The 17741-nt window shown below is 50.2% G+C and overlaps 1 protein-coding gene across 13 annotated transcripts in view; it reads left to right on the top strand.

The window, feature by feature from the left end:
• DAB2IP (DAB2 interacting protein) overlaps positions 1-17741 on the top strand; it is a 157284-nt gene that overhangs the window by 116548 nt on the left and 22995 nt on the right. For all 13 annotated transcript variants that reach the window (XM_085076758.1, XM_085076760.1, XM_085076764.1 and 10 more), the window contains 3 exons: positions 2246-2399; positions 7549-7647; positions 9794-10348. In XM_085076758.1, coding sequence (XP_084932884.1) covers positions 2246-2399; positions 7549-7647; positions 9794-10348 — 808 coding nt within the window. The remainder of the gene's footprint in view (positions 1-2245; positions 2400-7548; positions 7648-9793; positions 10349-17741) is intronic.

The raw sequence follows: 17741 nt of genomic DNA, 5'->3' as shown, positions 1-17741 counted from the left end.
CGGATCTGAGCGGGTGCTCAGGAGTGAGAGACATCGTGGGAGCAGGTCCTGCTGGGGCAAGGACCTGACAAATAACCTCCCAAAAAAAGTCCCATTAATTTTAGGATTCCCAGAGGCATTCGGCAGAGCATGGAGGGATATAAATACACATTTGCTGAATCTGGTGAGAGTGTAATGTGTCCTGAGAAACTCCCCCTTGGTAATCCTTCGTATTGCACATCTGTACTCCCACTCGTGGCCATCCAGCTGCAGTAGTTTTAAATGAAAAATAGACTTGTTTTAATTTGTACAAAAATTCTTAGGCCAGCGTGAAGCAATGCAGCTCAGTGATGTACTGATTGCAGGGTTATTTTATCAGTATTTATATTTGTCTACACGAGAAGGCAAGTCTCAGCTTGGTTCTCACCTTTTCTAATTTCATCTGTAAAATATGGAAATAAGATTTACCATAAATGCCTCGATTCTGGGTTTATCTGGGCTGGCTGAACAGTCTGTATTGTCAGTTCTTGAGCTGCTGGATATTAGTTCTGCACTCAGCATCCAGAGGTAACTTGATCTGTCTGCCTGTATTAGAGTTAATTTACAGTATCATTCAGAGGAAAAGGATAGGGACCCTTTTCTGTGAAAATAGTGGAAAATTGCCACAAAGTACTGGGAAATGACTGTGCTGGGTTCCCAAAGATCAATTTATTCTCCATAGAGATGTGGGGTGAGTGGGCAGTTGAGAGAACAGCTAATGGCATGGAGAGCCTTTGCTGGGAACCCAGGGCTTCTGATCTGGCACAGGATTGTGCCAACCCCAGCAGAGCTTTCAGCACCTCAGGGCTGGGATTGTCCCCTCAGAAACACCGTGCTGGTGGTTGTTCTGCAGATGTTTGACAGGTGTCACTACAGCTGGTCCTGGCTGGCACCTCGGGAGGTGCAGGGCAGTGTCCCAGAGCCCTTGGGCAGCGTGTCCCCAGGCTGGGTGGCCCTGGTGAGGGGGGTGGCCCGGGCACTCAGAGCTGTCCATGGAGCAGCTCAGGCAGGGAACCAGCTGTGGGTGGTGCCGTTATCACCTGGGGCTTCATCCATGGCCTGAATCTTAATGGCAAATCTAGAGAGGCACCTGTTTATCTGCTGCTGCCATTTATCTGAGAATCTCCTTGGGCTGTTTTCTGGATCCAGCCTGGCGTGTGATTCACTGGAAGCGATGAATTTTGCATACCCTGTTGACATTTCTCTCTGTTTTGGTCAGCTTTATTCGGGAGAACAACAAAACTCAACACACACATCAGAGCAAGCTGGGAGTATACTGGGAGCATTGTTGTTTGGCTCATGAAAGGCCATGCTGAGAATATCACAAACTCCCCTTATTGCTGTCCTTCCGTGCCTTTGGAGAAGGCGTCACACTCCCTTTGTAGGCAGGGACACTTGGTCTCTTTGGGAGCCCCCAAAGTGCTTTCCAGCGGTTTTAAAGGTCAGAGTTACCAGCATCAGAGCTCTGGCATAGAAACATCTGACGTGGTACAGGCTATAGAGAAGGCAGCTGCTCCCTTTGCTCTCAAGTTATTTCTTTCCTTGCCACTTTATGGGTTTGCTGTGTTTTCCCTGGGAGTACTTAACTATCTTTTTTTTTTTTTTCCCCTTGAGCTCTCTGGTTTTAAGAGTTACAGCACCATTGATTGTATTGGCTGTCTCAAAAATGGTGCTCTGCTTGCTGTCTGTGGGCTCCCCACTGCTAAATGCTGCCAGTGGGACTCCAGAGCATTTAGATCAATCGATGGGGCTATCACAGCCTGATTTTCCACACTGTCCCCACCCCAGGGATGTGTGTGACAATCAGAGAGAGCCCATGAGCCCAGGGGTTGTTGGTGACAGAGTGCAGATCCAGACGTGGGTGTTTTGCTGAGGTTCTGCTGCAGACCTGGTGGTGCTGATGAGACAGCAGTGGGTGCTGAGGCCAGCTGGCCTTCCATGTACTCGCTCAGAAATGCACTGCAGCTGGAAGTCTCGTTTAGGAACAAACTACACCTGGGAATCTCGTTTAGGAACAAACTACACCTGGGAATCTCGTTTAGGAACACATCACACCTGGGAAGTCTCCCTCAGCAGGTGTGGTGTCCATTTAGAGTTGGATTCAGTTGTTCAGAGACCCACAGTCTGCAAACTTCTAAATAATTGACTCCTGACCACATTGGATTTGGGAAAAAATGTTTTCCTGGGAAGGAGAGCATCCACTGACACCATTCCGCTTTTCCTCCAGATCCCATCTAATGCCGAGGCTGAAAGAATCACGCTCCCACGAGTCCTTGCTCAGTCCCAGTAGTGCTGTTGAGGCTCTGGATCTCAGTATGGAGGAGGAGGTAGTCATCAAGCCAGTCCACAGTAGCATCCTGGGACAAGACTACTGCTTTGAGGTAAGAAGCCGTGGGGCTGCCTGGGGAGCCAAGTGTGGGCTGCCATCTGGGGCTCTGGCTGTTACCAAACACTGCTGCTCTGAATTGCTACACAGAGACCATTTCAGAGGCAGAAAATTGCTCCCATCTTTCCAAGGAGGATCATATCCACACAATCAGAGCAATGAGCTCCTTGTAAGCGCTGTCGCAGCAGAGCTGCTGGCACAGGTGCTGCACTGCTTAGGGCTGTGTATCGGCAGAGCATAAATTTGTTTATGCTCGTTCAGTTTATGTTCATACAGATATTGGGAAGTGCTAATCCTTATCAGTGTTCCCAAAGACATTACATGTGGTCACAGAGCCAGCCTGTTGCTGTCAGTGGGAGCATGGAGGACTTTGTCTAGAAAACCCTTTATTTACCTTGTTTGGGTAAATAGGAAAACCTGTGAGTATTTCAGATTACTTTGACATCTGTTCTGGCATGTGGTAAGGTCTGTGCTAGCGGGAGGGAGTGGGACACGTACAGCCCAGGCTGGAGTTGGATAATTCAATGCAGGATGTCTTGGGAATCATTTGTCCTGAATTGTGGATGGCAAAGTATTATTGCTTATGGCAGTGGCTGGGTACAGAACTGGGAAATAGTTTTCTTTCAGTAATAAGGTGGTCGATATTTGTGTTTCTGTGAAGAGAAAGTAACACCTTTTAGTGCTTGGACACAGAGAAGCAGATAAATGGGGTATCCATGCTTGGAATGTGCTGTAGGGGTGATGGGGCTGCAGGCTGTCCTTGGATGGGCAGTGCTGGATGAGAGCACGTGTCAGTGTTCAAGAGCAGTCAGGCTGGAAAGATGAAGACATTTTTCTTGAAATAAATGAGTTAAAAGGCCCATTACTTAAAATATAAGCAGGTAACATGAAAACAGTCTTACAAAAAGCAGCCCCAAACATAAATTCTGTAATGGGCTGAGGTACAAATTTTGCAGTGCTGCTCATTCTTTGTGGAATTGAGCAAGTGCGATGGGTCAGGAGGGGAACAGTTTTGTAAATTATATGTCCTCTATTACATTCCACTCAAGAAAGATAAAACAAAGCTAGATGGAAAATAGATGTGACATCCATAATGTAAGAGTTGTTTACCAATTCTGTTCAGCCCACAAGAGGAGAGGAAGGCATATGAACAGAACTTGTAGAAAGTTGAGTGAGAGGGAAGTTACACAAGTCACGCACTTGGAAGGAGGAAGAAAATTTTGGGGTTAAGTGAGTTGTATACAGAAGAGTAACACCATAAAAAAAGAACGTGTTAATTGCTGTTCTGCAAACCCTGCAGAGGAGAGGAATAATGCCAGGAAACAGCAGGAGCATTGATTTGTCACTGGTGGCTGCTCACCAACAGCTCCAGTGGGAAGGACTGAGGTGAGAGCTAAATGGCACATTGTGTCAATGCTTTGGTCTCGTGTCTCCTGAGAGCCTCTTCCAAGCTGGAACTGAGGTCAGCACTGGAATGAGTTTGCAGGTCTCCTGGGATCTCTGGTGGGTGCCAGGCAGTGCCTACAGCCCACAGCACTCGGGTACCACTGATGGACACAAAGGAGCTCAGTGGATGTCCTGGAAAAGCACCCTTGGCCAAGAAATGCCAAGTGGGAAGACCATGCCAGGGTCACAGGGACAAGGGGAACCGAGTGTTTTCTGTGCAGTGGGTTGGGAAGGTGCTGCAGTTGGTGGTGCCTCATCCCTGCCCGTTGAGGCTGCTGTGGATCTGCTCCCAAGGGAGATCTGCTGGAAACAGGCACCTTTGCTGCCTGCAGCTGAGAAATGGGGCTGCTGCTGGGCAGTGCCAGCCTTGCACAATCCTTCAGCACCTTCTCCCAGCAGTGGGGTGGCCAGGAAGGGACAGTGCCTCGGGTGCTGTTGCCATCCCCAGCTGGCTGGTGGCCATCAGTGCTCACCTGACACAGCTCCTCCCCCTCGTGGCCCGGGGAGCTGGCCAGGAAGATCTGACACGGCTGCAGATGGAGGAGAGTGAGTTCGGAGAGGAACTGGCAGCACACCCAGACGGAGACAAAAGCGAGAGGTGCCAAAGCCATCTGCAGTGGAAAACAACCAAGTGGCTCGTTGGGAGGCAGCTGGTGGATGAAGGTGCAGGGAATCGTTCCTCCCTTTTATCTCCACCACCCTGCATTAAGACGTGCTCAGCCCCAGTGCTCTGCCAGGGAGCACAGTCAGCACCAGGGCAGGGCTTTTCCATGGGCTGCATTTGGCTTTTTCTGCTTACTTAGTTTTGTGAAACTTGCTTTTTTCTCACTTGCTGAGTACTTGGCAGTCAGTATTTACTTGTTTCCTTCATTGATTTTTTTTCTTTTTAAAATTACTCAGCATCATCTTCTTTCTCCTTGTAAGACTCCTCAGTCAGCAAATCATCCCGTGCCACTGCACATGCTGTGTGTGCTAAATATACACTGGGCATCTCAGCCAGTACCAGAGGCTGTTCTGTCCCTGCTCTTTGGGGGATCCTGGGCCATTAGGGCTGATTGGCTCTCTTAGGTCTTGGCCTTGTCCCTTGCACAGCCCATGGCTGAGCTGTCCCAGCACACAGCTGGGGGAAAGACAAGCTGTGGTTGCTCCAGCACAGCCTGTTGCCTCATCCTGGCCTTGCCTCAGCAAGGGAGAATTTAGTGGAACTAAATTTAGCAGCACTAAATTTGATCCAGCTGTGCAAATGTTGGCCATTGCCATGTGGCCCTTTGGATGCCTGGAGCTGCTGCAGGGCCAGGGGTGCAGCTGAGCCCTGACTGCTCCTTGGAAAATCCCTGGGACACTTACATACTCCAGGGATGTCCCTTCAAGTGAAGCCACCCTGTACCTTAAGGCTGTCTTAAAAAGACAGGATTTTATCTGACTGAAGAGGTCACCCATCCAAGGACTGGGGATAATGAACAGGAATAAGTAACAGTTTGGAAATTAATGAGTTTTATTAATTGAGTTTATCCTGTACATTAACAGTATTCCAGCATATCCAACATTTTGATGAAACCAGAATATTCTCTTTATAAAGATAATTAATACCTAATAAATATCATTAATGCCATATAATATTTAAGTCAGGACTCAAAGCTGGGATGTCATTGCAAATCTGGGGAAAACCACATTTTTGGTCACACATGGTAGATGTGGCCTTCAGCTCCCATCAGACCAAGGCACACTTCATTTCTGACACACGATTTTCCCCTTTTCTCACTTCAGTATTATTTCCCTCCAAGTTCTGGTCTGCAAACTGTTCCTGAGTGGCTCTTGTGGGATGTTCACAGGTGTAATTCAGAGCTAAGCAGACACACCATGGCAGCAGTGATGTGGCCATGCATAGCTGCTCTGTAGGTGTCATTGCCTGCCAGGTGTGCGAACTCTTCCTGGGAAAGGATCAGGACTGTGGGGATCCCACACCATGGGCACAGTGACAATGCTGTGTGCCAGCAGAGCTCCCTGTGGGAAGGCTCAGGGATGGAGGTTCACAGGAGCGTCAGCAGCAGCAGAGAGGAGATGCAGGGTGGGTTTCTCACGAGAGATTTTCAGGAAGCTGGAAATACTCTGGAGCATGAAAGGATGCTGGAAAGATCACACTGCTGTGCCTGCTAGGATGGAGTCTGTTCTTGGAACTACAGGAGAACTGGTGCTCAGAATATATTTTACAGGCAGAGTATAAAAGCTTTCAAGAACAGGGAGAGTGTCTGTCTGAAGGAGAAACCCTCTGGAATTTCAAGGGTTGGAAGATTATTTGCGTTTTTATGTAAAGACAGAAGAGGCCTCTTCTCATTCTGTCCTGGTCTGTGTTCAAAGGAAGAGATGTGTTCAACTTATCATTGAGGTTTGCTAATGACAAATCTTAGCGAGTGCCAGCTCTGCTGTAAGAACAGGTTGGGCTTCTGGGAGATACATGAAATTAAAGGAGATTGTGTCTCCCAGAAGCTGATAACCCAGTGCACAGTGTGTAAACACAAACACTGGAAGATGATAAAGCACTCACAAATAACTCTGCAGGTTGAGACTGGCGGAAATGAAGCTCAGAGGGGAGTTATTTAAAGTAGCAGCCAGGTCCGTTTGGCCTCCCAGCAGAGCTGTACATGGAGAATATTGCTGGGCAAATGCAAAGGGCAGGGAGCTGGAGCCACATCTCTGGTGGTCAGGACCAGCAGGTGTGGAGGAGATGGCAGCTTGGGGAATATCTGTGTGAGGAGAAGGTGCAGGGAGCTATTGGCTTTGATGCTGAGGAATTTAGCATGGGGGCATAGGAGGGAAATTTGGCACCTGTCATTGAGCTGCCAGGCAGTGGTGTTCCATGGACTCTCAGCAGGGTTGAGTTTCCTTGCAGTAGCAGCAATGCGATGAGGAATAAGAGGTACTTGCACCTGGAAATATCCCTGCTATAGGTGTGTTTCTTAAACCTTGGCTATGAACTCCCAATGGCCAGAGACAGTCACACAAATACTGCAGAAAATCCTCTGGGGTGATCCTGGAAGGGTGAGAGGTGAGAGGAGGGCTCAGCAGCACTCCCCAGCCATGTCCAGGTTGGGAAGCCCCCCTGGTTCTCCCCAGCTGGGGATGGGTGCTGTGAGCTCTGAGTGCCCCTGGCTGGGCCATGAGCTGGGATGAGCTGTGCCGTGGCCAAGACAGGTACAGACCTGTGTCCATGCTCTTCACAGCACGGCCTCCAGAAGCAGCAGGACACAAAGGGGGAAGGTGGGAAGCCTTTCCGAGTCTGGTGTTCTGCCCAAAACAAGGAATGGGTTGTTACTGTCACAGGCTTGGGGCTGAGCCTGGAGGAATGCCAAATAACCACTTGGAGATCCAATTTATCTTTAGTTCATCTAAGGATTTGCACTCTCTCAGTTGTGGAACTTGGTGGTTTAAAGCATCACATGCATGGGGCCCATTATCTAGTGTTTTCTGGTGTGGAAGAGGAGAAGTAATTGGAATTTGCTTCTATGATTATTTCTGTGACATACAGAGTTGTCCTGTTTTTCCACCAGCCTTAGGGGCTGTTGCTTCATGCTTGGGTAAAACTGTTTACTTAAAAAAAATTCAAAAATCCACTAGCATCTTCCCTAAGTCCCCCTCTCCCCCCAAACCACACTCTTCAGTGTGCTGGTCAAGACATAATCCTGTTCCTTTCCCTGTAGGTGACGACTTCATCAGGAAGTAAGTGCTTCTCGTGTCGTTCGGCAGCAGAGCGAGATAAATGGATGGAGAACCTGCGGCGTGCCGTGCACCCCAACAAGGTAGTGGCTGTGAGGAATTGCCTCTGTTCTAGTTCAGTTCCTCGTTATTACATTTTATAGCCCAGTGCATGGGAGCAGCAGGGGATGTATTGTCATTGGAGTGAGTAAGTGGAACTCCAGGTCAGCCTTTTTCCATATTGCTTTCTTCCACAATTATATTTACAGACAAGCGCCAATTATTCCTTCCCCTCTTTTCTCAACACATGCTGCTTCAGCTCTTACTAAGAATTGATCAGACCTGAAGAATCTTCAGTGTTGCTGTTACTGATGGTACTTGCCACTTCCATAGGACTTTCACCTCCCAAAAGCTGTGGGACAAATGTCAGGTAGCTGCCAGCAAAGTCACAAGACTGAATAGTCTGAAGAGTTCAAGTGTCAGCTGCTGACACAGAGTCTGCTTTAGTGATGGAGGAGCTCAGATGTCCATTTTCCAGAGGCTACAGTGGAATGTAGCTTTCCCTTCTCAGCCAGTTGAGGTGCAAAGTCATCTCCTGGGATTTACAGGAACAAATCCTTCTCTTCACTAGAACACAGGGACACGCAGTATGCATTTTTATGGCCCACTAAGACTAAGTACATCCTAAAATAAAATGTACAGCTGCTTCTTCCTCTCTGAGCTGGAGTTGGCTGCAAAGGTTGTCAGGATTAATGCAGGATTCCACAGCTGATGAGCTCAACCAAGTCTTTTTCTCTTGGAAGGAGAAGACACAAATGATGGGATCCTGTGAACTCCTCCTGGCTGTGCACACAAATTCAGTCCAGGCCTGGTGGGTTCTAAAGGGCCCTCAGTCTCGGAGTTTGTTGTTCCCCGCACAGTGCCAAGTGTCAGGATAAAGGATTTCCTTCAGTGGATGAGCAGTGGTGGGCAGAGGTGGTCTTCTGCTTCTGGCAGTGTGTTCCTCCATGGAGTTCAGTGGCTCCAGTGCTTTCCAAAGGCTGTTCCTGGTAGCCCTGACTGGAGAGAGCTGTGTAAGATTTGTGTGGTCACACTTAGCAGGAGAGATCTCCTGGGAATGTGAGGTGGGGCTGGGCATGTCACTGTGGCTCCAAGGTGCAATGTTGAGTGGAAATCCATTTGGAAGTGTTTCCATTGTCTCAAAGCCTGCAGTAACTGATGGCTGATTTTCCACCTTTCTTTGAGTTCGCAGACAATAAACTCTCAGTATCTGACTTGGTATTTCTGTCAGGAATTCAGTGTTCTTGTGCAGTTCCTGTGTGTACTTCCTGAACCTACAGTACCCTATTGTGGACTTCCAGCAGAAATGTTCCTGCTCAGACTCCTGGGCTGAGCAGAGTAAGCCATGGTTGCTGTTTCAGTGAGGGGTTTCCAAACAAAACAGGTTTTGCAGAATCCCAGCAGTGGTTCAGCTGCCAGTACTTTATCTTTGGAGTCACTCCTGCAGCAAATACCCCTGGATGTTCTTTCAGGATGAGGTCAGCATCATGAGGGAGCTCTGAAAGATCCACTCTATTCTTGGCTCTGTTATTGTTTAAAGGATATCCAAGGCAGATTTTTGTCTCTGAATTGTCATGATTTTCCCATGGGACTTTCTCTCCTATGATTCCTCTGTGTTTAACTTGGGTGCTCTGGGCTTCTGCCCTAAAACATGGTGAAAAAACAAATAGTTTTTTCCTCTACCAGAGGTGGTGGCATTCCCATGTGGATGAGGTGACCCCTGGGTGTGTGTTCAGGTTGTTATATGTTGCTGTGTTACAGTAAATATAATGAACTCAGTGCTGCTGTAAAGCAGCTCTCCTGGAAAAGGAGGAGACTGTGAGATACCTGTAGCAGCTTCTGCTTTGCAAAAACCATTCAGGACCAGTGAGGCTCTTTCAGATTCTTCAGAGGCCCTCTTGGCAGGGAATGGGAAATGGTACATTTATGATTTGGAGGGGTTTTATCTCCCTTGTTCCTTATATTAATTGGCACCAACAGACATGGAGAGCACGATGATATTTTGGAAAATTAACATAAGTAGTGTTATTATGCAAATTCTTGAGAGCCAGTATTTCCTTAAAATAAAGTGTAATTAAGCCTCCGCTCATTTAGCACATCCGAAATAATTAATTCATATCTCCAGTTTTGTTGTGCTTGGTTTTGTGGGGCTTTTTTATTGACCTTTTTTCCTTTCCATCTTTTTTTCAGGACAACAGCAGAAGGGTAGAGAATATGTTAAAGTTATGGATTATTGAAGCCAAGGACCTGCCAGCTAAGAAAAAGTACTTGTGTGAATTATGCCTGGATGACGTTCTTTATGCACGAACTACCTGTAAATTGAAAACTGATAATGTCTTTTGGGGGGAGCACTTTGAATTTAATAACCTCCCATCGCTCAAAAACATTACTGTGCACTTATACAAAGAGACTGACAAGAAGAAGAAGAAGGACAAGACCAACTTCATTGGGCAGGTGAACATCCCAGTGAGCTCGGTGACGGGCCGGCAGTTCGTGGAGAAGTGGTACCCCGTGGTGAGCCCCAACCCCGGCAAGGGCAAATCCCCAGGGCCCATGATCCGCATCAAGTCTCGCTACCAGAGCATGAGCATCCTCCCCATGGAGATGTACAAGGAGTTTGCAGAGTACATCACCAACAACTACATGGTGCTGTGCTCGGTGCTGGAGCCCTCGCTGAGCGTGAAGAACAAGGAGGAGATGGCGTCGGCGCTGGTGCACATCCTGCAGAGCACAGGCAAGGCCAAGGTAGGACCTTCCACCATCCCTAGTGTCCCACCACACACCAAAGGGAGCAGACTGGGCTTGGGTTGGGAAAACTCTGCGTCACTTGGGCTTCAGGCCATCGTTATTATGCTCTGCTTTTCTTTTAATTGCAAACAAGTTGGTAGCACACACAGCACAAGTTGCTTAATTAGCAGAGAGGTTGGTGGGACCACAAGACACCAGCTGAGTCACTTTTCTCCTTCTGGAGGCTCAGGGGCCAGGCTCTTTCTGTATAAACAGGCACAGTTGTGAAAGTAAGCAAGAAGGCAGTTTTGCAGGATGGAATGTAAGCAGTGCTGGCCTGAGCTGGGCAGTCTGTGTGTGCTGGGTGTTCCTGGGGAAGCTGGTAGCTTCTGTGCTCTGCAGGAGTTACAGCATCACTGGTTTTCTCTGCTACCATCTCCCTGAACTCTGCAGGGGAGAACTGGGGAAGGGCAAGATGTCTAAAGCTTTTGCATGCTGAGGAGACATGAGCTCCTCACCTGAGGGGGAATCACAAGACTCTGCCTCCTCAGCAGCTGCCATTGCTGCCAGGGCCCGTGGCCGAGCTCGTGGATTAGGTTTAGTTACCATCTGTCGGACAGAGAAGTGGCTTGGCCTCCTGATCTAGTTCAGGGCAGGCAAAGCTCACTGAGAGGATTGGAGCTGCAGCCTGCTGTTGCAGCGGCACAGAAAATAGCTCCGTTAAAGCCCTCCTGATCCTGGCAGCAGCCTCAGACCCCAGGGGCACAGGGAAGGATTTTGGTCCTGTTTGGAACAACGCTGGGGTTCCACAAGGAGATGTGGTTGGTGTCTCTCCTCATGCCAGTGCTCCAGAGCTGTCAGCACGTGGTTCCTGGGCACATCCCTGCCTTGTGCTGGTACCAGGGGCTCTGCTGCCCCTCGCTGTGGCTCCAGCAGCACTAATGGCAGGGCTTTGTGGGAATAACATTGCCATGAAGGACCCTGTCCATGGCTTACACAGTTCTGGTGCAAACGGCTTCAAGTGTCATCCCAGTCTTAATCACCGTGGATCATGTGTGGGCATGGCTGAGAGTGGTTGTCACGGCTCCAGCCTTTTTCCTCTGCCTCTTAGTGCTGGAGAGGCTCCAGAGAGAGCAAGTGTGTTTCCAGACATGTGTCTGCATCAGTGCTTGAGATCCCAGAGGCTCTGCACAGGGGACACAGCAAACAGTAAACAGACTTGATGACTTTTCCCCTAAAATGGAGCTTCTGCTTTCCCTGCCTGTCATCTGCCATCAGCATTAGCACAGGGTTTGGGGAGCTGTCAGAGCAACAGGAGTTATTGGAGCATGGGAACCAGGTGGAGCATCCTGGGCTGGACAAGCAGGGAGAGGGAAAAGCAGCAGTAAGGTAAAAAAATAATGAATGAGAGAGGAAAGCACCCCCTCAGCCCTGCTTGGGAGACATGGGTACATCCCATCAGGAGAGCTGCCTGTGGCTGGCCTACCACCCTGACCCCCGAGTGTGGGGACAGCAGGGCAGGGACCCCCTTCTCCGTGCCTCTGCTCCCTCCTTACTCTGGGAAGCTTGCCCTAGGCCTAGAGGTGTGTTCCTCATTCTCGTGCATCACCAGGAGCCTTCCCGGTGAGCCTTGCAGAGCCCCCCTGCCCTGCAGGCGTGGCCATCGCAGCCACTGATTGATTTTGCTGCTAAAGGGGCTTTTGTGGCTCTTGGCTGCTGTAGCTGAGCTAAAGCAGCAATTACGGTTGGACTTCGAAACAAGTGTCCAGTAGATTATCTGCGAAGACTCGTTAGCAGCTAATTGCTGTTGTGCTGTTTCGGGCCCTGTTTTCCTGCAGCGATTTGCTGTAAATACGGAGTAATCCCTTAATGAGGCTGGGATCGGTCTGTGTGTCTGCCCCATGTGTCTGCCCGGAGCTCTGGGGCAGGAGACGTGCCACAGGAGAGGTGTGATGGTGCCACGTGCCAGGGACAGCCAGGTCCCAGGCACCAGTGTCCCTGTGCAGCCCCGCCGGTGCATGCAGGGCCATCCTTACCCACAGACACCCCCTATGGAGCTGATCCCTGCCAGCCAACAGTGCTTCCCTGGAGCTGCCAAAACCCAGAGTCCCTCCTGCTGGGGGGCTGGGGGGATAGGACACTTGGGTTTGCAGGTGGAAGAGAGACAAGAGCCATAGCTGAAATTTTCCCTAAATCTCTGCTTCTTCCTGGGCTGTGTAGCTGTGTAACAATGGATTAAAAGGTGGAGCATGAAAGCAGAGAGTCCCCTCTGCAGTCAAAGTCCATGCTTCCCTTGATCTTTGTGTGGGAAAGGGAAAGAACTTCATCCCTGCAGCGCTGGGTTGGTGTGCACAGGGCACGCCTGGAAAGCCCTGAGCAGCAGCCAAGGCAGTGGGTGGAGAGGAGGGGAAAATGGTTTTGATAAGGTTCTGAGTGCAGGCAGTCAGGGAGGGAGGGAGCTGCCCCAGCCCGCTGGAAAATCTGACCGACATCCAGTGCTGCAGCAGCTCTCGGCACACACGGGTGTTCCCTGTCTCTTTTTATGGCTAGAAAGGCTGAAAGGGATATTTGGTGGCTGAAACACAGATGTGGGCTCTCAGCTCAGTCCTGCACTTGTTACCTGCTTCCTCCTTCCTGGTGAGCGCTCTGATGAAGTGTTCCCTGTAAGGATGTGGAGATGCCCCACTGTTTTCATGTGTTTTGCACCCCACAGATGAAAGACACGAAGTCATAAGGCAGTTCTGCTGCAGTGTTGGTGTTACCAGGAGTGCTCAGTCCTGCCTTGCAGGGCTTGGTGTGGCCCCTGTGATGTGGTTGTGGATAGGTGGCTGCATCCTCCCCAATGAACTTCTGATGCTTCCAGAATATTTCCCATGCTTAGATCTGTTTCAGGGCTGTCTTAGAGCTCCTGGGGCTCAGTTCATGACCATAAATATATAAAAACCCTCTCTTGTCCAGAGAGCTGGTAGATCAAACCCAACATTAGACAAAGCTCTAACTAACCGGCTGCTCACTGGAAATAAATATTTATGGTGTTGGGAACAGAGTGAGGAATAAACATGTGTCCCTGTTTGTTTGTGCTGCGAGGCTGTGCCTCAGCTGAGCAGATGCAGCTGCTCCCCCCGTGTGGATCTGCTGGAACCCCACGTTCCAGTGGCAGAGCTGGTGCTGGGTCAGGGCTCTGGGAGCTGCAGACACCACACAGGGCTGTCAGGAAGTGACTGCTGGGCTCAGGCAGAGACAGGGATGTGAGTGGTCCCTCTGCCCTCTCAGGGCGGTGGTCACTCAGTGTATTAGTGTTGTATCCCTCGGGTTTTCTCATTTCCCTGAGTGGTGATGGACACAGATTCCTGTGAGTTAACCCTCACTTCACCACCTTTTTCCCAAGGAGAATTAGAAAAGGCCTGAAGTGCCAAGGATGGGTTCCAGGGTTCAGAGGAGGGACCATCACTGCATTTCCTGGCAGAGAAGTGTCTGGAGCAGATCCTCAGAGGATCTGTATGATGGAAAGGTCGAGGATTTGGGGCTGGGGTCCTTGGTTTCACACCCTCTGTCAGGACCTAGCTGCTGCCCCTCTGCCACTCTCCCTACTCCACACCCTCCTGTGCTGCATTTCCCTCCCCTGTGGGTGTGTCCCAACACTCCACCTGAAACCTGCAGCACTACCAACCAGTGGTGTTTTTCACCTTTGCATAAAGGCCCAGCTGGACTCTGAGCTAGTCTTTGAAATAAGCAATAATCTTATTACCTTTATCAATTCAATCCTCTTAAGGTTAAGTCAATCCTATTAATCAGGCTTGTGATTTGGAGAACCTTATTATTTCAAAGTCAATCTGCCTATCAGTCAGTTACAATATCGGGAGCAATCAGCTGCAGCCCAGAGGGTGTGTGACCAGCAGGCAGTGCAGGGCTGTGGGTCACCCCACGTGCTCCACATCTGGGCCAGAGAGGCTGGGGTGGGCAGACCTTCCTGGGATGGCAAGGTGCAGAATCCTTCCTGGGTTTGGACAGGATAAGTCCTGCAAGACTTGTGTTGCTTGTTGGCTCCCTCGGAAGCACTTCTGCTCCCACCACAGCCCTGCCAGGCACCCAGCTGGCTTCATCCTTGTGCCTCTCAGGTTCAGGAGCTGGAGGGCCAGGCACTGCCAGTGACACCCCCAGGCAAAGGGACTGGCACTTGGAACCCCTCAGGCCTGGGGCTGCTGGCTCCTGCCTGCATTTCTGGAGCACCAGAGGAGCTGCCTTGCAATAGCAGAGGCTGGTTTATGTGCAAAGTGCTGGAGACCAGTGCAGCCTTGTGCTGTCATGCTCTGAATTTATTTATTTATGAATTGCTCTTCTTTATCAGCATATGTGCAGGGACTGGGGTTGCACAGGTTCAGATCCATCCAGTCTGAAGCAAAAAGCCTTAAAATAAACATGGGAACAAGCCTGAAGAAGACTGCCACAGCCCTTAATTTTGACTGTAGACCTCTTCCTTCCCCTCTCGACTCCAGTGTAATGAAATAAAGCATCTTATTTTCTTCCATTGCCAGGGGCCCTAACTGAAAACAACCCCCTGCTGATCTCTGCTGCTCAGAAACAGGGAGTTTTATTGGCTTTAGTTATTGCATTTTATTCAGGACCTTGTATGTGGGTGAGTGAGGCCCCCGGAGGGATTCCACAAGTATTTGCATTCCATTTGTGTCTTCCGAGTGCTGGCTGCTGGAGTACTTAAGGCAGAGATAGCAGAAGTGTGATCCAGAGCCGATGTGGCTTTTCTGTGGGGAGGGGAGGGAAGGACTGAAGGTCTGGCCGATGGCCCTGGACAGAAACGGCAGGATGTCATGGGAACTGACCCACAGCCAAGGCGCCTTTCCCGCGGCTCAGGGAGCTGCCCTGAGCAGTCCCTGCAGAGGAACTCACCCAAGGACGTTGGCTGGGGGAGTTTTGATCCCTGGCACATCCCAGGGCCAGGTCCTGCAGCCAGGCTGGATGGCTCTGCAGCCCAGACCTGCAGGGACAGGGAGAATCCTGACCCCTGGGATGCTGCTGGGTGTCCTGGCTCTCCCGTCTTTCCCTGCTCAGCTGCAAGGCCAGGTTGTTACTCCCTGGCTTTGGGTGCTGTGCCATAATGGAGCTCTCTAGGGCTTCAGCAGCTTTCCTTTCCACTTTGCAGACAAGGGGTCCTTTTCCCAGCTGTTGAGCTGCAGATGCTCCATGGGGAATAACAAGCACAGCAGAGATTTCTAGGGGATCTCTTCTGGCTTTGTGTTGAGTCCTGTCACAGAATTTTGCCTCATTTTAAATTCTAGTGAATTCTGTGGATCAGCTCAAATCACCCAAATTCACATTATCTCTGGCTCCCACTTGGCCCTGGGTTTCCAGGACTCAGCAGCCATTCCTGAGCTGACAGGAGGGGGAAAAGCAAACACTTGGCTGAGAGACGCTGTAAAACTCGGTGTTCCTGAGATAATTAGTATGTTGGGAAAGTGACAGGAAAGAGAATCAAGCAAAGCCAAGGTCAGTGGCTGCTAATTAAGAATCAGCACCTTGTGTCAGCCTGAGCGGTGGCTTGGAATTGAAACGTACCCTGGGAGAGCCCCGGGAAGATAAAGGTGATAGAGTTACCCAGATAGCAGCTAACGGGATTTGAGCAGGGTTTAAAGTTTCATTCCAGCTTGGCTGATAAAAAGGGCAAAATGAGAGAAAATAGCAGAGGGAGGCGCGTGCTTTGCTTCCAGGAGGGATTTTTGCCTCTGCAGCTGCCGGAGTGTTGCAGACGTAGCAGGATCTGAGGAAGGGCATCTTCTGGCTAAAGAAATAATGGAAATTACTTTTTTTTTTTAGCCTGAAGTTCCTCCTCTGGCTTTTCTGGGGGGTCTTGGGGGAAGGTCAAGGCAGTGTGTTGGTGCCAGTCACAGAGATGTGGGAAGGTGGGAGCAGTGGATCGTTGGGTATGGTAGGGATGTCATCTCCCCTTCTCCTGTGCTCTCACTCAGGGATGTACCTGCCTGCCTCACGGTTTGCCTTTGCCTGGGACAGAGCACAGTGATGGAGGCTCTGTAGATTCAATTACTTGGGTCTCTTGGGTTCAGGGAAGGCTGTTTGTTGAACCTTGATTAAACTTTCCATGCAGAGAAGTCCATGTGATAAATGAAACAGAGCAAGCTGCCTCCGGTGCAAAGCTCCCATCCAGCCACTGGCAGGAGTGGGACCTGACGTCCCCTCTCCCCAGTGTGGGTTGGAGCAGACTGGACCATGGCAGCTCTGGGAGCTCTGCTGTGCTTGGGGACATCAGGGACAGGACCTGGGGCACTGTGTGGCAGCCTGGGGTGCTCCGGCTGCCCCTGCCAGGAACAGGTTGGGACTGTCAGGGGAAATGAAGAATTTCTTATTGGAAGGTTATTACAAAGCAGGTTATTTTGTTTTAATGGAGAGGAGTTTAAAAAGGTGCCCTTGGTTGTGGAGGTGAATGAATGTGTGTCAACATTTCTCTGTCTCCCGCACCCACCAAAGGGTTAGCGTGGGTGATTTGCACAGTGCCAGCAGCCTCTTTCTTTCCATTGTCACTCAGGTGAGTGGTGACAGCACCTGGCGCAGCAAGGAGGAGCTGGGCAGAGCTGCTCTGTCCATTAGCAGTGCAGAGAACATGTATCAGCATTAGCAGGTGCCTGGCATTCCTCCTGCATCAGCCCTGGCTGCAGCACACTCAGCATCAGCAGTGTGCACAGGAGCTCCTGACCCTCTGCTCAGTGAATGCTGTGGCTGAAGGAGAGCTGGAGCTCACTCGAAAATTCTGTTGTTCCTCTGGAATTTGCTGTTGAGCCCAGACTGATGCAGGGGCAGCTGTCAGGGGCTGCTCCTGCTCACCCCTTCCACTGCTCTGCAGCACAAGGGATTATCACATCCCATGGATTTGGTTGTGTGCACATCAGACCAAAAATGTGCCCAAAATGGGCACTGTCGCAGTGCTGTTTATCTCCATGAATAGGGAGGAAATGGGAAATTTGAGCATCTCAGTGCATATCAGAGGTTTGATTCTCAGCCATTAAGTGTGGGCACAGCTCATGACATCAGAGCACAGCCCTGGTTTGCAGCCAGTGCAGTTGGACACCAAACACAGCCATGTTTAACAGGGAAGAAAAGGTTTCACCCACAAAACGGGAGGCTGACACCAGACCAGCCAAAAAGAAGCACTGATGGAGAGGCAGATGTGGGTGTGGGGTGAGGCATTGTTGGGGTGCAAAAGTTGAGGCTCTCCAGAGGTTTAGCTCTCTGTGTCTCTGTGAGGAAAGTTGGGCAGGTGGTGAGGCAGTGTGTTCACACAGGATCACCTGCAGCACCTCCAGTCCCTTGGGTGTCTCAGGAAGGTGGGACCTCTTGGGGCCGGGGAGGTGCTGCTCTGCGGAACCAGTGTCAGTGTGTGGTC

Source organism: Lichenostomus cassidix, chromosome 17 (assembly GCF_008360975.1).
Source record: "Lichenostomus cassidix isolate B80296 chromosome 17, HeHo_3.0, whole genome shotgun sequence".
Taxonomy (NCBI): domain Eukaryota; kingdom Metazoa; phylum Chordata; class Aves; order Passeriformes; family Meliphagidae; genus Lichenostomus; species Lichenostomus cassidix.
Note: the sequence above shows the minus strand (reverse complement) of the source record. Positions and strands in the feature narration are given on the sequence as shown.